The 21,635-nt window shown below is 38.5% G+C and overlaps 1 protein-coding gene across 2 annotated transcripts; it reads left to right on the plus strand.

The window, feature by feature from the left end:
• Positions 1-339: 339 nt before the first annotated feature.
• On the plus strand, positions 340-16,686 carry LOC122965694 (solute carrier family 35 member D3). Of its 2 annotated transcripts, XR_006398281.1 has the most exons (5): positions 340-1,323; positions 5,499-5,709; positions 11,952-12,109; positions 13,833-15,645; positions 15,765-16,686. XR_006398281.1 is itself a non-coding variant. In XM_044329870.1 (4 exons), the coding sequence occupies exons 1-4, from the start codon at positions 1,099-1,101 to the stop codon at positions 14,580-14,582; spliced, it is 1,344 nt and encodes a 447-aa protein (XP_044185805.1). In that variant the 5' UTR covers positions 340-1,098; the 3' UTR covers positions 14,583-16,686. The 2 variants fall into 2 exon arrangements, 1 of the variants encoding a protein (XP_044185805.1); XM_044329870.1 differs by having other exon boundaries at positions 13,833-16,686.
• Positions 16,687-21,635: the final 4,949 nt, after the last annotated feature.

A 21,635-nucleotide genomic window follows, 5' to 3' on the forward strand; every position in this document is an offset into this window, starting at 1 on the left:
TCTGCTTTTTTTGTGCAAAAAACATTTCAGACACACATTATTGTTCCAGACAGAGTATTTTTTATATGTCTTAATACATGTCTGTAGAGGATCTTTACCTAATAGTTGCTTTATTGTTGGTTGTTTGACTATGATTGTCTCTCTCCACCTGATTAGATTAAATGAAGTTACAAAAAAATATATGTATTTATGTTTTTCAATGTGTTCTATCGTGATAAATCAATTTAATATTTTTCATTGACGCTAATGCTCCCCCCCTCCTCTCTCTCTCTCTCTCTCTCTCTCTCTCTCTCTCTCTCTCTCTCTCTCTCTCTCTCTCTCTCTCGGGGACGCGGCCAAGAGGCGCTGCGGCAAAATGTCATATTTCACTGGCAGCGCTCTCAGAGGACGACCTCCCCTCTACTGTACACCTCCTGTACAGCTGCTGCGCTTCTACTGTACTCTACTGCAGCTCCTTTTCTAGGGAATTCCCTTTTTCTCTTCTTTTTCCTCTTGGTTCGCGTCTCTTTCATAGTTGCGGGAGAGATTTTTTGTTTCTTCTCTTCCTTTTTTTTTTTTCTTTTTTGTCCTTTTGGAGCAAAAGCGCAAAGACAAAAGTCCCAGAACAAGTCATCTCATAGTAATAACGACTGAGTGGAAACCAATGCAAAAAAGAGAATGTTTTTGGATGATTTCACTGTTTGCAGCTGAGAAAGAAAAAAAAGTCCTGAACTGAAGCAATTTCAACTGAGGAGAAAAGAGACGAAGTGCGAAGAGACGAGTCAGCAGAACCGAACCGAGGATCTCCTCCTTCTCCTCCCTCTTTTCTTTTTACACCTTCAGATCTCACGTTTGTTTATTTATTTCACTAAAAGCTCCTGAATGCAGATTCATTTCACTTCACAGACGACACCAACGTTGGCTTCCACGTCCTTCCTTTCCCCTCGTTTCTCCGTCCAGCAGCATCGCGCCGCGGCTGTGCGTAAAAACCAAACCCTCCCCCTCATCATCCCTCAGACAGAACCTCTCCAAACCGGGCTGTAAGTGGAGCCACCAGTACCGAGATAAGCTTACTTTCTACCTCTTGTTTGACTTTCTGTAAAGCCACCAGCACCCATCATGGATGTGTTTAAAAGCCGGTTGTTGGGGATTTCCGTGGCCGTTGCGCACGGCATTTTCTCCGGCTCTCTGAACATCTTGTTGAAGTTCCTCATCAGTAATTATCACTTCAACTTCCTGACGCTCATCCAGTTCCTGACCAGCAGCACCGCAGCGCTCACTCTGGAGACCCTCAGGCGGCTGGGGAAGGTCAACATCCCCCCGTTCAGCATTCAGCTCTCTAAGGTAAAAACTGATTCCCAAACTGGGAATTCCCGAGGCTTTCTGGGGGTCTTTGTAGTCTATTGCCAGAATTTAACCTTCAGGTGGGAGAGACGCTGATCTCTTTGCTTCATAAAACTCACCAGCTTGTATTTATCCTTGCAACTTTAAAAGCAGACTGAAAATAAAACAGAATATTGAGAAAACAGGGGGAAAAAAGTTAAAATCTGCGTCCTGGGACTCATATGGATCATTCTTCAGAAGTGGATGAGGTATATTTATTTAAATGATACAATTACTACAAGTTTCTATTGTTTAACAAAATGAAAATAGTCTAAATTTAGTTTAAATACACTAATACATTCCACAACTCTGAATTCATCACATTAATACAGAAATAATAATTTGTAAGAATAATTATTTTCCTACTTTTTAATCTTGAATCTTTTGAGTTTTGAATCATTTTAATCTTGTTTGAGATGCAGGAGGCATCCTTAACTTTTATTCTGCATATGAACATCCTAAAAGGGTCACCACATCATCAGTATGTATTTCGTCTTTTCATGTTAATAGTGAACATTAATGTGCAGATTATGGATGCCTGGAAATTGTTGGCATAATTAAGCAGATATTCTCATGTTTGTTTTAACATCAAAGCTGCAAACTGGTGACCAGTAACTCCCCCTCCCCCTTCAATATTGTTAAAACTGCCTGTATTGGTATTTTCCAGTTGATAATTGGCTGATTGACTGAATGAATGACTGACTGACTGAGTGGCCGAGTAGCTGATTGACTGATACAATTCATTAACTTATTGGCAGGACTGTTTATCAGAATCAATACAGACCCACAGAGTATGTACAGCAAAAATGGTGGATCAGGAAGTTATAAAATCAAACTGAAATTGACAACCAACATTAATTAGGTGAAGGATATTATAGGTCACAGAGGCCAGTGTGCAAACCTTCCAGATCTCACAACAAGTTAAACCAAATTAAACAACCAAATACGTGGTTTGACTGTGTGACTCCAGAACAACACATAGGAGCGTTTCCTAATCTGGCGCCCCAATCGGCAGTAATCAGCAGGACGACATCATCTGTCTGTGCTTTCAAAAACCGTTACACATAACTGTTAAAAATAATGATGTATTATGATGTGACAACGCTGTGGTTAAGGTTAGGGGATGATTGTAGTTACGCTTTTTTAAAAACTGTTCCGACTCACAGTTGGAAATGTGACATTCGAGGTTGAAAACGAACAGCGGTCCCCTGTGGCAAAGTCCACTGTTGGGTTAATATAAATGTGCTACATGCAAGTGCACAAGAAACACCCACAGGAACACCTCTGCTGCTGCTGCGGCTCACATTCTGGACACAACAGACACCTAATTTAGCACATTTAGCCCAGAATGGGTGACACATTTTAAAAAAGTTCTTTCATTCATGTTCAGGCAGCTCATTTTCAACTCACAATGTACAATCAAATAAACCTTAAAGTCATATTTCAATAAATTAGCTTGGTGGCTCTTAGCCCTGATCTGGTATTGTTATACCCAGAACCAAAATTTTACTTGGTGGTTTATTCATCACTAAAGAATATAACAAATACAAAACCATGAGGTGGTAGATCATATTCAATTTGCAGGTGGGAAAAAAATGGCATCACAGGTGTGCACAGTGACAAAAACACAAATTACTCTGACCAAGAAAATCCCTTACAGGCAAAGGATTTCTTCTTTGCACACCAACTGGAGTTCTGCTCAACAGCAGTGCTCAGTGCACCCACTGGTGGCTGGGAGAAATACCACAACAAGACTGACTACATGACAAGTTTTAGTCAGTATTTTTAAATAATAAAATGCTGGGCAGTAATATGGCAATATTATGGCAGGGCTGCGTGTCTGTCAGCTACCTTTTTCTGCCCCAGAAAATCTGTTAAAACTTTAAAATGAGCTTCATTAATTCAAATAAATAACAAAAACCTTGTGAGTATTGTCATCAACCTTTGCACCGGTTTAGGATTAGCAGCTTTGCACTCCACGGCTGAAGTGAAGTAACAGCTAGCTGCAGATTTTATAAAAGGTGTGCTTACTTACAGTCAGACATGAACCAGGTGATTCACTGTGTAATCTGAAGCTCAAAGTTTATCTGAGACGACACAAATTCAGTAATTTGTTTTAGAGCTACAGAAACCTATCATGATTGGAAGTGATGGAAGAGCAGATATTTTTACCTCTTGGTGGCGCTAAAGGAAAAGTCAAGTGATCTTGAGAGTGAGTAGGATTCATCCTCTGGGAACCATGAATGTCTGTACGAAATTTAAGAAGAATCATAGCAACAGTAGTTGACGTATTTCACTCTAAACTAAAGAGTTGAAGGAACAGACTTACTGACATTTTTATCCCGCTAGCTGCAAGCATGACCAAAACTTAAACCTTTAATCTGTGACCATCAAGAAAAAAAAAAAAAAAAAAAAAAAAAAAACTAGACTGCTGCTGCTACTAACCTAAACATGCATGAAAGTTCTGCCATTTTCTTTTAATGTGTTGAGTCAACATGGAGCTTTGAACTGTTTCCAGTAGCTTGTTAATTCAGGCTGTCCTGAAGGTAAAAGGCGGCTCTAGATAGATGAATGAAAGGGTTTGCATAATTCATCATAAATTACTAGAATGAAAGTTAAGTTGGGAAAAGAGGGAGATACGTGTATAAGAGTAATGATACTTTTTAAAATCTCAACTTGTTTGTTTATACTGAAAGTTATAACAACTACTGTAGAAACTTAGATGAAGCATTTTGCAACCAGGTTCATGCAACATCTGATCAAACTGCTAATATCAAGTAAAACCTCTATAGATTTTCAGTTAGATATTACTGTAAACAGCTAATGCTATTGGCTGACAGTTTAAAACAAAAGTGACCACAAACATCTTGTTCAATGCAAGAAAATATTACATTATTATAATTTATTATTATTTTTAAATGTTTGTGGATTTAATAATGTGTCACATGGAAGAAGCAGGTAATTTAAAACCAGTTATAGCTGCAACAATCATTTGATTAATTGTTTGATTGCCAACTATTAAATTAATCGACAACTATTTTGATCATTGATTAATTGTTTTGAGTCATTTACAAAAAACTATAATTCTCTGATTCCAGCTTCTTAAATGTGAATATTTGCTGGTTTCTTTAGTCCTCTATGACAGTGAACTGAATATATTATTGCGGACTATTTGTTGGGACAAAACAAGACATTGTCAGCTGTATGTCAGCTTGGGGTGTGGGACAGTGATCGTCATTTTTTTTTACAGTTTTGAACATTTTAAAAATACTGATCACAGCAGTTTACAGTTAACAAGGTCCCCTTGTTACTAGGTCAGCTCAGAAAATGGCTCCAGTGACATAAAGTGAAGAGAAAAATGGGTAAAGAATGCAAAAATAGTATACTTTAAAATCTGATTTCATCCATCTTCCGAGAATAAACACCAATACATTTTATTCAGATTCTTTTATTAATGTATTTAAAATACACATATTCAATATGAAAAAAGAGTGGTACAATCAGAAGATTCACTGTAAAACCAGCAGATTTACAAGTTGTTTTTCTTCCCTCTGTGTGTGTCAGAGTACTTGTATTAATCATGTTGTGGGGACTATAGTAATCACAAGGTAAACCATTCAATTTTTTTTAAGTTAATGCAACTGATTTTCCACCTCAGCGTGTCTTACAGGTGTTCTATGTGTAAAAAAGTAGTGTAAAGACTTTTGTGTCTCCAGAGGGAGCTATGTGAAATCTGATAAACTACCTCATGTGATGTCACTTGAGTCAGCATCGGTTGGTGTGGGGTGTGGAGTTGGAAAGATTGTGAGGTTACCAGACCTCTGTAGTCCCCTATTCGTCTCTGCTGGAGGCTAGCAGCTCAAAGTTACATAAGTCACTACTAGCATCCAAACTCAAATCTCTGACTGAACTGAATTGTGGGTAATGTAGGCTGCAGGTTTTGACAAGGAAGACGAATGCAAAAAAGACGATATCTCTGGTTCTCCTGTATCATTGTCCATCATAAGTCCCATAATGTTATAGGTGTGCGATGCTAAATCTGTGGATTTTTTTTTTACATTAAAATTTGGCTAAATGTCCAGAGAATTAATGTTAGTCCATTAAAAGTATATTTCTCCCTTTCGATCTGTCTGCAGGAGTTTGGTCCGGTGTGCATCCTCTCCACGCTGCAGTCCACTCTCACTTTGTGGTCTCTGCGAGGCCTCAGTCTACCCATGTACGTGGTGTTCAAACGCTGCCTGCCACTCTTCACACTCAGCATAGGTGTGTGCGTGCTGAGGAACGGCGTGCCGTCCATAGGTGTGGTGACCGCCGTGATCATCACCACCGGTGGAGCCGCGCTAGCTGGTAAATACACATCATCCACACACATATAACTGTCTTTCCAGTGACTTGAGAATTTCTCTGAGTTTTTCTGTGATTATTCTGCAGCACAAAATATGATACGATATGATTCTGTCGATCATAAATTTCTTTTAAATCGCCTAGCGAGCTACGTGGGCATCTGTGGCTCTGCGCTTTCCTGGCTAACTTCTTATCTATCTGACAGAACTCATTGTGTCTCACTTTAAAACGCTACATGTAAATACTCTCAAGTTAACTTAGGTGTACCACAGGGCTCTGTGCTGGGGCCTTTGCTTTTTTCTGTCTACATGCTCCCTCTTGGTGAAATTTTCTACACCTATGGTATCAAATGTCACTGTTATGCGGATGACACCCGGATTTATATACCAATTTCACCTGATGATCGTTCACAAATTGCAAACCTTGAATTATGCCTAATCGCTGTTACAAACTGGATGCCACTAAAACTGAGATGTTAGTTGTTGGCCCAAAATTCGAACTCTCCCTTCTTGCAGACCTTACTTTAAACTTCAGGGACAGAGCTCCACAGTTAAAAACCTCACCAAGTTTGCATTTTTCCATCTTCGCAATATCTCAAAAATCTGCTCTCTGCTTAGTATGGCGGATGCTGAAATTGTAATACATGCCTTTGTTACCTCATGACTAGATTACTGTAATGTCTTGTTCTCTGGTCTACCTAGCTGCACTATTAGAAAACTACAACTTGCAAAATGCATCCGCCAGAATACTTACTAGAACTAGAAAATTTGACCATATTACTCCAGTCCTAATCTCCCTTCACTGGCTCCCAATCCAAGCCAGGTCAGACTTTAAGGTGCGTCTCTTAGCATATAAATCACTACATGGGCTTGCACCATCATATCTTTCTGACCTCATCACTCGTTATACTCCCCCTCGTGCACTCCTATCACATGATGTTGGATATCTTACTGCTCCTAGAATCAAGAAAAAATCAGTAGGCAGTCGAGTGTTCTCCTACTGAGCTCCCTATCTCTGGAACCAGCTACCTCTTATAATCAGGGAAGCTACTTCTGTTGAAATCTTTAAATTTAGACTCAAAACATACTTATTCTTGCAATCATATGACCTGCCTTAACACCAATGACGTGGGTTTGATATAGTCTTTTACGTCACTCCAGTGAGGCTGTAGAACAGCTACACTGTCTCACCAATATCTCCATTCCTGCTATCAGTTGTAGTGATGTAATAATATGCGTCTGTCATATGATGAGCTATTTCAGATGGTTTTCTGTGTTTTGGACCACTTTTAAATTTTCCATAATTTATCATTCTTTTTATTTATCTTTTTTTTGTGTCGTTCCTCCTTGATTCTTTTAATATTGTTTGATTCTTTTAACCTTGTCTTACTGCTGTAAAGTGTATTAAGACACCCTGGTGTGACTTTGCACTTTGAATAAATAAACTTTAACTTTATGACTGTACATGGGATTTATTTTTTTATAACTCACCCGTTTAAATTTTATTAAGCCATAGAGTTATGCATAATTAAGGACATGGCTGCTTTGAGTGACAGGTCGCTAGCGGCTAAGTGGCTTGTTTCAGAAACCAGGCTTCTTTCAGCCCGCCTCAGCTCCACCTCTTTGCCTATTTTGGATTAGCCAGGAGTGAGGTGGAACAGGTACTGCCAAGATGGGAACAGCTAGAGTCGCCCACTTTGAGCTTCAAAACTGCTCTTCAGAAACCAATGGGTGATGTCATGGTGGCTATGCCCATATTTTTTACAGTCTATGTATGTTCCTCACCTGTTTAGTTAAAAAAAACAACAAAAAAACAACTGTCCACCACCTTATTAAAATCGTAGGCTCTCACCAGATCTCTAGATGCTGATATTAAATTATGCACCCTTAAGTTTCCCTCCATGGATTTTTAACATTTTCCACCTAATATCTTTTACAATTCTTGCAGTTAATGGCCCAAAAACAATTCCTTGTGTTCATCTTCCTATCAGCATCTCAAAATTACTGGGATACCCGTCTGTACCACCACATCCCATTAGGATTTGTCCCCATTATGTGAACAAAGCTCTATAATTAGGTCACGTGATGACCGTGGTCTCTCAAAATCTTCTTCCACTTTTTACTTGGATATACCAGTCTTCTTATAACAGTGCTTAGTTTTTCTATAAAAATCTCTTTTTATTCATCTTACGTAAAGTTTTTTAATAAATTTAATTCCAGTGTTGCGTACAGATCTTTCATCTAATTATCTTTCCCAGCAGTAAATTTTCCTCTTCCATTCATGTTAATGATCCTGAACTCATAAACAAAAAACCTAGAGATAATTAATTTCCTGAATTGATCTCCACTGCTGCTGCCGCTCTCAGTGTTTCTCAGGCAGGAGGGCCAGGGGGGTTCAAACATGAAGTGTTAAAATGTGCAGCGTATGAGTCTAATGTGCAATTCATCATTCTGAGTTTAATGTTGGTGCTAATCACCTTTTCTCCTGAGGAATATTTAATATTTGTATCTTCCAGGCGCCCATGGATTAATCAAGTTAATGTAATTTTGTTAACATTTTGTATGTATGTCGCTCATAGACTGTAAAAAAATAATGGACATAGCAACTATGATGCCCATTGGTTTGTGAACTCCTGCCTTGAAGCCATTTTGACCATCATCATCTTGGATTTTTGGAGCCAGAAGTTACCATATTTGGACAAAGGGGTGGAGCTGACCCTAATTCCAGCTGCTAGCTTGGTTAGTACAGTGCATTTACCGTCTATGGTTAACTGTGATAATGCTAATGCTAATTTTCACTTGCAAAGAACAGGCTTAAAACCATTAAAACAAATTGTACTTACTAGAAAGTGAATAGCCGACTCCTTAGAGGGTCTTTTAATACAACCAAATGCTGAATAAGAATTTTTTAGCAACCAAAATGTTACAACAAACACTGAAATAGCGACGGTTACGTCTACACCTATTCTCTGTGAATCTGGGGTCACAACATGGTTACGTTACCTAACCAATACTGTCGCTGTGGTAGCGACTTGTCAATCACAACATAGCCACACCCTAAAGCATACCCTGCTTTATCGTCTATTTCACTCTAAAAGGGACCATAATTTACTAAATGAACATCATGCTGCATTGAGGAAGACTTGAAACTAACGATTTAGACCATAAACTCATTAGGAAACTGTTTACTGAGGTAATAAATAAAGTGAGAAGTAGGGCCATTTTCCCTTAGACTTCCATATAATCGGACTTCTTTTTGGAGCCAGTGGAGTCACTTAAGTTTCTTCTGCATCACTTTCACTTTTCAGACCCAGAACTACCCGCTTGGTTTTGCTGTGTTTTTAGGCACTGGAGTAAAAAAACCTAATCCTACACATACTGAAGTGGCTTTAAATTGCTGTATCCTACCTGAGTTGATGTTCTTTTGTGGTTGATATGATGATGAAGGCTCGCACTGTACCATCAGCAGCAGTTAAGTAGGCCTAAGATGACTTATGTAAGAGTAAAGTCATGTTACTAGCGCCAAAAAACTTTGTATGGGTTCCCGTTTCCTTCCATCAGTCACTGTTGGTTTCTTTCAACCATGACCATCATTCCTTCCTAACCATAAAGCTTTTTTTTTTTTCACTCAAACTTTTGTGTTTGACTTTTGTCACTATTTATAGAGTTGCAAAGTGGGAAAAACTATTTTGGGTGTCCTTGGTTTCAAAGTAAAAATCCCATTAATTTTCCCCATAGACAATGTTCCATGACTTGCAGTTCCCTCTGAACAGCAGTGTTAGAAAAGGTTTAGTATAGAAGTTAACTTACATGGTGCATTTCTGCAAGAAACAGCCAATCACCAAGCTAACATTATATATATATATATATATTTAAATATCTGTTTTTGGATAATAATAAACACCAGACAAATTAAGGTGCTTCAACATAATAATGCAAAAATTCCAATATTACATTAAAGCATCATATTGCTTGGCCTGGTGCTTTTTAGTTCATTTAATTTAAAAAACTAATCACTGGTTCCGTAGCCAAAAACCAAACACTTTGGTGTTTACGGGGTCGTGTAAAAGTCATTCTTCCATTTCACAGCACTTGCTTCTGAATTTGTAAAGAAAGGGTTTATTGTCTTGCTGCTTCGTTACGAGAATGATCTTGGTTGTAAATACTAACAGACAGATGAGCCAGCGATTGTCCTCCTATGGTGATATTTATGGTATTACTGATCTGGTGCACAATGCTCATGTATTGAAAGTCATTAAAATGATTGATTATTATTGATTTTATGGATTTCACATTAAACAGGACTGAACATGTTTTATTTTTACTTCCTTTGATTTCAGTAGACAGTTTTAGTGCCTCAGAAAATAAAACGTAGATTCAGAGGCACTCAGAACATCAAGTAATTATTTTATTCTTATTTTATTATTTAACATTAAAAAAGATTTCAAATATAGATAATCAACTATACAATTTTAATCCAAATATATGAGCACTGATGTAATCCAGTATCCCATTTTAGATGAAAGAAGGATTCCTCAGTCTGTATGTGTGTTTGCGGTATGCAGTCTGTTGTGATTAATGTCCCATGCTTTTATTTTGTGGTTGTGTTATTGCCCTCAAATTTCCCCTCGAGAGACAATAAAGATCTTAACTGAACTGAACTGAATACCGTATAGACTCACAGGATTAAATCCTCTATCTTCTGCTAATTCCTCTTGCTTCATTCATTGCTTCTGATTCCTTCAAAGTCCCACACTCTTTCCTCTGTTTTTATCTCTTCCTTTCTGCTAAGATCAACACAATGCTAAGGTACTGTACAAGAGAACACCAATGCAATCCATGTATTTAAAAATCAAACCAAAATTTTAGTCAATAGACTTTCATCAGGGCAAATGTTTGATGAAGGGAATCTCAAAGCTTTTAACAATACCAAATTGATTTTGTGCAGGTACACGATCACAATTAACCATTCACTAAACACCACACATGATCAGTGATCATCCAATCATATGACGTGTTTATGACTTATCAGATGGATAGTAGAGATAGGAAAGAATCCCATGTTCACAACTTGTCACGGGGTAACTCAAGTCAGTTGTATGATTCAAAAGTAAACGGAGAATTAAAAATACTATGTATTGACAATACAACATTATATCCAGTAAATGTCTGTTTTCTTTTGGTTGCCATATGTTTTTTTGTGTCGTACTTTTTTGGCAATTGAAAAGGGATGACACAAAGATGATTTGTGGTCACTGAGCCTGTACTTTTTTATGATCTGTCTCTGCTTTCTATCTCTGACAGTAGAGCGATATTCTGCCAATTCATAATCTCTTTTTAGGGCATTTCATTTCATTTTCATGAATATTTCTCTATTAATCAACGAATCTTTTGGTACATGTGAAAAGGGTGAAAAATGATGATAACTGTTTCCCAAAGGCCAAAGTGACATCCTCAAATGTCTTGTTTTATCCCGACCAACCGTCCACAACCCAAAGATATTCAGTTTACTGTCATAGAGGAGTAAAGAAACCAGAAAATATTCATATTTGAGAGGCTAGAATCAGCAAATTCTAATTATAAAATATTAGTACTCGGTATTGTTTCATTATGGAGATAACAGTGCATATTTTATTAATAATGTTGCACTCGGTCAGTGTTATGGGTCTTTTATTTGTCATTCTGACCGCATCAACACTACAGGGTAACCAGGCTACCTTGGCTAAGCTGGCTAGCATACATCCGTGAGCATGCTACAGCGAAGTGGTACACTGCCAAAACATTTCGGGAGGAACTTGCACTCTAAAAATCCACCCTTATTTTTTCATCGGCCTGTTTTTGTGTTGACCACATGCCCAGCCATTATTGAAGACCTGGCTTTTAATTGATGGATGTTGACATAAACACTATTTACAAGCCGGATTCTCGTAATTCATTCATCTTGATCATTCTGACATGACATAATTGCAGCATTTGCTTTGCAGTTGTTCTCTAGCTTTTCCAAAAACATAACAAAAGTGTAATGAATGGATTAAATGGTGTAATTATGTTCTGTAATGTAAACTGTTAATGTTAGCATGCCCGGTTAACAAGCTAACTACCTACAGAAGTCACCTAGCCTTACACTTCCAAAGGCAACGGGCATGCCGTTAGCTAACTACATTATTTAAAGGTTTTACACACTGGGGGCATTTTTTGCGTCCTCATGATTTTTTTGCATCCTCATGACTTTAATATTCTCTCCAGGTGCTGGAGATCTCACTGGTGATCCCTTCGGTTACATCACTGGTGTTTTGGCGGTGATCATCCATGCCTCCTATCTGGTCCTGATCCAGAAAACCAGTCTGGACAGCGAATATGGACCGCTCACAGCACAGTACGCCATCGCCATCATGGCCGCGCCGGTAAGGCATTAACACTGCACAGCAGACACATAGCCAGTAATGGGCCTGGGCCTTTACGTACATGTTGAATTTGTTGTCTGATTAAAACAAAACTGCTGAAATAAGTTGTAGGAAGTTTCCGGACTATAATTGGTTGCTCTGGGTTGGACACATACTATCCTGAGCTGCCTTCAGCCAGCTAGCTGCTTTTCAGGCGATGTTACATTAACGCTACAACAATGGCCAAACAAAATTTGTAATTTTGTAAGTTGAGGAAGAAACTCCAACGACTGAGTCCACCAGACTCATCATCCCACAACGAGGTCAGCTCACCACTTGCTCCCTGGCGGTATAGCGCTTTCTCCCTGTCCGCCTGATGCGGGTTCATCCATTGCTGCAGGAAGTAGGGGTGCTGGTGGGAGCTGCAGCCGCCAGGTGACTGCTGACCTATAGGCCCATTTGTGTTGTGTTGTGTAACTAGTTTTTTTTTCTGTCTGTGAGCGGGTCTGGCAAAAATAGACCCTGATATTAAGATAGTGGAGTGGGGAAAAGAACCGAGTTGACACATGCCAGTTAGAATTGTCTCCTGCAGCCCAACAACTAAAAACTCTAGTTATCAACTTGACAGGAAAGAGGAAACAGAATTAAACTTTTAGCTTCTGAAATAATTTTTTAGACAGCACCGATGGAGCTCAAGATTTAGGAGGAGGACAGCTGCTTTACTCCAAACAATTTCACTGTATGAACCTGGACTGTGTGTGACCTTTTGGGTGTGTAGAGGAACACAGAACATTAATTAACATTATATCCTGACTGATCCTGTCGGCGTGTTGGGAAATTTAAATAATCAATTAAGTTACACTGTGGTGCCTTGTTCGTAAATGCACAAATCTGGTGTGAATATGCTGTTTTTTAGAACAGGCTATCAAAGATGCTTTTCGGCTGTACTGTTGTGTTCAGCCTTTATAGACTGATGCAGTGTTTTGCTGTTATTGCCTTTGTGATGCAGAACGTTGCAAAGTAAACTGGTCACTCGTTTTTTCAGTTTAACTTCTGTGATTCTTTCTTTCTTTCTGTTTGTTTGACCCTCTTTCTTTCAGCTTTCTATTTCTCTTTCTTTTCCTTTCAGTATTTGTTTTCTGATTCTATCTCTTTTTGTCTGTCGCTTACTTCCCCTTTCTGTCCTTCTTCTTTTCCCTTCTCTCTCATCTTTTTGTTTTTTTGTTCACTGTTGCTTTCATTCTTTTCTTTCTCTCTGCCTCTTCTTTTTCCATTTTTCTTCCTTTTCTCTACTTTTCCCCTTCCCCTTTTTCTCTCAGCACCTGATAACATCTGATTTTTCTCTTTGTCTTTTCTTTTTATTTAATTTCCACTCATTTTCTCTCAGGTTTTATCTCTTTTTCTTTTTTTTTTCCTTTTCTGCTTCTCCTGCATGATCTTCTGTTGCTTGACCTTTACCTCTTCTCTTCCCTTTCTTCTCTTTCTCTACATCCTCTCTCCTTTTTGTTGCTACTTTTCATTATATTCTCTACTATCTTTTTGTTTTGGCTCTACCTACATTTCTCTTTTTTTCCGGTTCCTTGTCCCCGACTTTCACTTTTCTTTCTCTTTTTTTGTATTTTTTTGCTCTCCCTTCTCTTAGTTTCTCTGTTTCCTTCTCAGCCTCTCTCCTTTCTGTTTTGTCAAGTTTTCTTATTGACATTTTGTCCATGTGAGTCTCTTTGTGTCTTTGCGTCCCTCTCAGGTGCTGCTGGTGTGCTGCTTCATCTCCATGGATGCCATCAACATGTGGTCATATGAGGGCTGGAAGGACCCCTACATCACGTCCATCTTCGTCTTCTGCATCTTCATTGGCTGCGCCATGAACTTCACCACGCTGCACTGCACCTACATCAACTCCGCTGTCACCACCAGTTTTGTGGGTGTAGTCAAGAGCATCGCCACCATCACCGTAGGCATGCTGGCGTTCAACGATGTCGCGCCGACTGGGCTGTTCATCGGCGGTGTGGTGGTGAACACCGTCGGCTCCATCACCTACTGCGTTGTCAAATACTTTGAGACAAAGAAGAAGAGCTCATATGAGGATTTGGAGGAGGCGGGGAAGGATGGCTCACCCCCTGGTGAGCCTTACCAAGAGAAACCACCTCTAAACAGCTCCGGGCCCGGCGATGACACCGGATCTGACCCAGGAAAACTAGAGAAAGAGGTAACAGTGAGCATCGAAGGGAAGGAGGAGGAGGCACCAGCTGGCTTGGCTAATGGAGAGTTGAGGACGGGAGACGGTGGACAAGGATACGGAGAAGGAGGCTTGAATTCCCATGTCATGACGGAAAAGGAGGTGCTGGAGATGCAGAGGGAGCATCTCCACAAGGAGAACATTTCTTCCAGTCAGTCAGCCAGTGACAGCTATGTCGGGGTGTGGAGGTCCATCAGAAATCTGCAGTTCATGAAGAAAGACCCTTTGATTGATAACATGGAGCAGCAGAGTCCGTAAGGGCAGGACAGAGACCTGGACAGACTCTAAAAATAAATAAAACAGTATAAAAAGTCTTGAACATGCTGAAGAAACCAGAGAAAAAGAAAAGGAGATGGGCAGAATAAAAATCACAGACTGGAGCTCTGCGTCCACTGGGAACTTCTTTTATTAGCATTAGCACTGCTGAACAAATGCTTGTTGAATACACAGGTCATGTTTGCTGCTGTCTTCACCTCAATGAAAACCCACGCTTTTATGCTAAAAGTTCAATTTCATCACATGGGGCTCTGAGTGAAAAGAACAGATTCAGTGAATTTGAAAGCAGGAAACAAAAAATTCATTTTCTTTGTTTATGATGAAATGAAATAGAGGTTCCTGGTGGAGAAAAGTGGATAAAGAGTATTTGGAGAAGCTGCCTGTCGGTGATAAATTCTGCCTCGTCTCCTTCAGCTCTGTGGCGTCCAGCAGGGACCAGACTAACCATGGTGTAGCATGATTCGGTTTGCTCTGTGTCCCCACTGATTTGCCAGCTAGCCAAACAAAAGCAGGTCTTGAAGAAAAAGAGTGCATCTTGTGCAAACTGAAATAACACATCCAATCAGGGAACCGCAAAACAAACAGCAGACAACTGAAAGTTTATGTTTTGTTAAATGAAAACCTGGGTTAATTCTTGTTTCTGATGACACCTTTAATGCACATGTGGTTCAGATCAAGTTTATTTACTTGTAGGCATGCACTGGCCACAAAGATGCTAACTAATCTATAGCTACTTTCACACTGGGTTTGTTTTGTTTGAGTCTGAAAATCAGTTAATTGTCTGTCACACTTACTGTTGGTTTACTGTTGGTTCACCATTCATGTGTCTTTTTTACCATCATAGACACAAAACAATATCAGCGCCAGTTTTTATGTACACGAGAAAAATGGAGTAAAAATGGAGTTTCTGCTCATACATCAGTGAGGTATTTTATCTTTCTCGCCGCTGGTAAAGTTATCGTGACATAGGGTCCATCCTAATACTCACACTTGCAGTCTCTAGCACTAAAGTGCACATTAACATGTTGCGAGGTAGAAGGCAAGTGTGTCCCTTGTCTGAAAAATGCCAACACACAGACACTTAACCCTCATGGAATGTACACTTCTCCTAAAACCACTTTGAAGTGGTATTCAGCGCCAAGTGTATCCCTCAATTCACCATAGTCTATTGTGCAACAGTCCGGTTGTTGGCAGTAACGCAATGATAATCAACAGACGTTTCTGACATGTTGGATTCATTGTGAATATTATTATATTATTAATGTCCCAACACTAACCAGTTAAGGCAATGCCTCCACCGATGGTTCTCTCTCAATATTAAAACTCTGCCCTTCTTCATGAGATTGATAGTAAATAATAATAATAGTAACATGTACTTATTTAGCACTTCAAAATCAGTGATTACAAAGTGCTTTACAAACACCTATATTACATAACATTTAAAAAGTAGTAGTAATAGTAATAATGCATATCTGACATAAATATTAAATATCATATCCCGTAAGAAAGATTTTGAGATGTCTTCCTTTAAAATTCTTAGCAGAAAACTTTTAAAATAAAATGTTATCTCTTTATATACAATAGACCAACATGCTTCCATAGAACTGTTGCATTTTTAATTGCATGCATTTTTTACTGTCACCAAAATTGTGGCAGCTGTGGCAGTTTTCGGAAATTTCTCGATTACTTGCAAATGCTGTAAGTGTGGGTATTGGCACGGACCCTTAAAGTCATCGACACAACCTCGTAAAATAGGCAGTGCTAAAAACCTGGTGATAGATGGTTAGATGGTGAACTACCATAGCTGATGAGCTCACTGCTAACATGCTATGTTGTGCTAGTCAGTCACAACAACTCTCTGTTACACCTAGCTTTCTAACTGTCAGTAAATCACGATAGCTTGCTACCTTGCTAACTGACAGTGAGTGAGCTAGTTAGCTTGGTCGCGATAAGTTCACACAGTTTAATCAAGAGACATATTTGTACAATCGACTCCTAGCTGTCTGATACTGTCTGCAAACCATGTTTCTTTTGTGGAGCAGTTTATACTCCGGCAGATTTAAATAAAAGTGGATGTTGCAACATAGCTAACAAGCTAGCTTCTTCTGTTTTAAGGTCTCTGTTCCTTAAGAGGTCGGAAATGTCAAGACAGCTTGCTATTTGTCAAAGGTGGAATTTCATATATAAAGTTCACCAAAGTTGAACTCAGCATGAAAGATTCACACATATTTACTTAAGCAAATCCACTGATCACGTTGGTTCCCTTTAAATGAATTGCTTTTGTCGCAAAATTTTACCTTTTGACAATGAATAAAGTACAAATTGTGTTCTGGCTGTATACATACCTCAGTTTGACTTGAACCAATCTCTGACCACTTTGTTAAGGTGGATTCTAAAATCTTTTTTCTCCAAGTTCTGAAAAGGTATTTGTTCAAATTCTATCAAATTTGTTTGTGTAGTTTCAGTTTTATGTACCAAGGTTTTGAGATCCCTGCCCTTGAAACATCAGAAGCCACCACAACACAAAACAAACATGAAACAGCAGCTTTCCAGAAACAATGCCCTTGTGACTCTGAATAATACACACATCTGACTGTGAACAGTTATTAATATTTTCTACCTTCTGTAGAAAATAATTCCTGCCCACGTTGAGGATTGGGTGGGGGCATCTAACACAAAGCTGTGAGTGGTAGCATCCTTTAATTCATACCTTGTTGTGGATTATCCCTTTCTTACTCCTCTCCTAATTCATTATTTTAGGCAGATTTGCAATTAATACCTCTAGCTGTGCTAAAGCTCAGAGACAGCTTTATAAAACCAGTGGTGGGAGGAAAGGTGGCTGCGCTCCACTGTTGTTTAACCAGGTTACCAGCCTTGGTTACATTTGGAGACTGTCCATGTGAGCTTTGACCCCAGAAAAACGATCGATGTAGGGAAGAATTGTGTATAATCTGATCAGACTTTAAAGGTGGAATTATAAACTTGTGATAAATTGTTTCTTAATTAATCCATGTTAATCTGGAGTTGATGAAATGTTATCTTTATTTCTTGGAGTGTAATGTGTTGCTGCTGAAGCTGGGGCACGACACAAGGCATAAGTGAACTGCAAACCGATGGGATGTCAGTTAAAGAGAGAAATAGGCTTATTCGCTTGTTTGCCCAAGAGTTACATGAGAAAATTCCTCACGATGGCGACAAGACTTCACACACTCTGTGTTCTTGTATAAACTCAGCAGGAGATTCTTTCTGGATCTATAGAGTTTCAGCTGAACACTGCTGTCTGCCCACCCTGAGGCAGAGATAGTTTCTAATAAAATTAGTCAAAATCAGCCTTTCTAAGGGATGTGTGGGCCAGTGTGCAGACCGAATGTCTAAAAGAATTATTCACATCATATGTGGGCTGTAACGTCATGGACAGACAGTCTAAACTGGGGCTTGATGCTGATGATGACATGTATACCAGCAAATATAAGACTCAATAACGAAGTTTAGGCCTTTATTGGTGAATCGTTCATCATCTTTTATCTCATCTTTTAAGTTCTATGATAATGTGAACCTTAAAACTGTTCTTAATTAACATAAGGAAAGAGAGCTTTACTGTGGTTGATGAAATAAACTTTCCTGGTAATATCTAAAAACCCAATGTAATGGAGAATATCAACTTTCTCGAAATTTATGAACGTTAATTGTGACCTCATCTCCAACCAAGCATTACAAACTTGTAAAGAAAGAGTTTGATATGTTGGGAAGTACGCTTATTTGCTTTCTTTCTGAGTTGGATGTGAAGATTGATATCATTCTTGGGAGACTGCTTTAAGTACGGAGATAGAGCCAGGAGATGAGTTTAGCATAGCTAGCTTTACGCTGTCCAAAGTTTAAAAATACACCTATACTGTATCATGGTTTTAGACGGAGTTACGTGCTAACTATTTCTCAGCAAGTCTTCTCGTCACCATGAAGTTGCCAGATAACATTCACCAGGAAATAGTTCCAGCCCGTGACTCCCCATAAAACCACAACTTCATATTTTTACATTTGTTTGAATTTTAAAAATGAAACGTGCCATAAATTGAACTTCCAAATCTGTATCCGGAAACCCAATCATAAATAGGAAACATAGGAAACAACATTTCAACTAAAACTGTTCAGAACTGTCAACTGATCCTCACTAAAAACTAATCACTTGTTCCTTGGTGAATGGCCAAACTTTACACCAAATTTCATTGAATATTTTGAATGTTTTATGATTCCCTGCTAACTGACAAACAATAAGGACAGAAAGTATTACTGAATGCCCAAGGTGAAGATAACGTAAAATTGTATACAATATATTGCACACCCAGCCCTGGTAGTCTGCCTTCCTCTAACACCCAGTCAGGGCCAATCCTGACTAGCATGCAACTGAGAATCTCTACCACCTCAACACTATGGAAGCCTTGTAATAACTCACCTCAATACTGTGTCTTCAACCTGTTTTCTGTATTTAACTCCAAACAGGAAACATTTATCTCCTCTCCTTCAAATACTGTCTCCTCTCCACAAAGAAAACACTTCAGGCACCTTGAATTGTGTGGAGAGAAAAAGCTGTCAACCAGTGGTATTGATTCATATTGATTTTTTTCTCCACTGTTCCCAAACTTAATTTAACGGTACAAGAGATCTGATGTCACCCCGAGCTGCAACACACAGGGTGTGGGCTGGTCGAAGCAGCCCGATTTGGACGTTATTTGGACAATTAACACTTTAAAAAATATAAATATAGTTGTTAAAGCATGACGTGTGACTTGTTAGGTGTTTTCAGATGTGTTTTTGGGTGATAATGAGTCAATGGGCACCACCATGATAAAGTGTTTATGTGATGTTTCACTGTAATCCAGAAGTTCTCGACAAGCCTCCTTGAAGGCCAAACGTGAATAATCACAGCCTTGCACATTGAATTTGTTTAATTTTAAGACCTTTTTTGTTTGAGTCAAGATGACAAAAGTTGTTTGTGCATGTTTTTGGTTGCTTTTTCCTTTTTACATCCAAATCTAAAGATTGAGACTGTTAAAACCTGCTGAATGTTGGAATAGAGAAAAAATTTTGGTAAATTTGGTAAATAAACTAAAATTCCTCCTGTAAAAAATAGGCAGTTGATGTTAAATAACTAGCCAGTTAATTTACTGTAGCTCACATCTTGAAGAGCATTTGTTCAATCTACTGAAACAATGTCTGAAAAAGAAATATTGGAAATGCTGTATTTTGCAACAATTTCCTAGCAGGTTTCCGAGAAAGAACAATGTGATTTGGTACTAATTATACGGAAAATGGAGTGTTCAAATGGTACACTTTAAATTGATTAATTCCAATTAATGGCTGCTATAACCTTGAGAGTCATTAAGTGAGTGCCTGGCAGGTCAGTTGAATATGCAAAAATCTGAAATCTGTCAAAGGGAAGCATAGAGATTAAAACATGTAGAGGATGAAGTTTCCAGTAATCATTTATTATGAATGTATATTTCTTTGGGTTTAAACAACTTTTCTTTCAAGGAAAGTCCTGTTTTCTCTATAACTGTTAAGTTCTTTCCAGAAAACTTTCTATTCTGTGTCTAGCAGATGTTCGGTGCAGTAAAATGCAGAATTCGTACAATTGGTTCATCTGTATGTTTGTCTTTTTGTGCTTTGGGAAGAAGAGTTTTCAAACTTTTAATGGTGACGCTTGCATGATACAAAGACCAAAAAAGAAGGGTGACACTACAGAGCTGCTCAAAAATAAATTTGCCATGATTATTTATGAGTTTTCTGATGTCATTGGAGCTCGGGTACGGCTCATCGGCCCGTTTGGAGTAACTGTGAAGCCTGCAGGGATGGTTATGTGCTAATGTGCTGTCTTTACAAGACAGAAGGTTGAATGTTTTCTATTGAACTGTTAGTCATATTGACAGCTTGTTATCGACATGAGGTCAATGAGAGCAGTTAACTGTGCATGCATGCTGTTAAGGACTACACATTCAAATTTGTACTTGTGAGGACCCTCCCTAACCATCAAAACTACATGCCAAAAGCCCCAATCCTTATTCCACACCAACCCTGTTTAAATACATCTACTACATTTGCTTTATGAATGTAACTGAAGCCGTTAGACTTTGTAATGTTAAAATAATGGTTTGTTAATTCATCCAAATCAATCTGGAATAAAATGTAACATTAAAATTGAGGTTTAAAGACATATTTTAATGTATTTAGGATTACGATTCTTTATTACTGAGTTCAGAATTTACTTCCAATTTTATGAATTGCGATCTAGTGCCACTTGTAGGAAATTTACATTTCTACAGTTGGAACTTGTGGTGACGCAGTTCTAGGAACACAAACAAAAATGTTCTTTCTCTCGGTCAAGAGTAATTGGCAGCGTCAGTATTAAGGTATGGTCACATTACATTTCTGTTCCACAAAATTAAAGAGGACAGTCAATAATAAATTAATAAATATTGATCAGAGCAATCACAAACTGAAAACAGGTTATGCAGGGACCCTGGCTGGGCTGTTAACCATCAGGGGCTAAGCCCAGATTCTTCTCCTTCAAAAAACTTTAAAAAACATATTTCTAAATAGACTGTTTCCATACATTTCTTTCTTGCATGTTAGGGCTACACATTGCTTAAAAATGAAAATTGGAGAAGGAAGGGTTTGGATTTGAATTACCATATAATCTGCATATGAATATTCCAGCCACTTGAATGTCTCAAATCAAAATGAACATCACATCAAATACCTACAATCATTATTACTGGACCTACATGATACAATGGCAATTTCATGAATGAGAGTTGAAAACGGCTAACTACTCAAAGTAAACTTTCATAATTTGGTTGCAAAATCATTGCTGATGTATCTACTTGATATGAACCACAATTCCCATCTCAATGGTACAGGTAGTAAAACATGAGAAAACATTGTTACCTGTGGAAAAGTGAAGACAATAACTGAACTGACTTGTCTTTTTAAAATTATATAACAGGGCTGTACAATGTGACAGTTTTGATGGTATATGCT

This window comes from Thunnus albacares, chromosome 16, assembly GCF_914725855.1.
Source record: "Thunnus albacares chromosome 16, fThuAlb1.1, whole genome shotgun sequence".
NCBI lineage: Eukaryota > Metazoa > Chordata > Actinopteri > Scombriformes > Scombridae > Thunnus > Thunnus albacares.

Bases quoted from the DNA above. Each gene is read 5' to 3' on its own strand.
- LOC122965694 (XM_044329870.1), top strand. From the start codon at position 1,099: ATGGATGTGTTTAAAAGCCGGTTGTTGGGGATTTCCGTGGCCGTTGCG. The intron at 1,324-5,498 runs GTAAAAACTGAT...ATCTGTCTGCAG, and splicing joins TCAGCATTCAGCTCTCTAAG to GAGTTTGGTCCGGTGTGCAT. The intron at 5,710-11,951 runs GTAAATACACAT...TATTCTCTCCAG, and splicing joins CGGTGGAGCCGCGCTAGCTG to GTGCTGGAGATCTCACTGGT.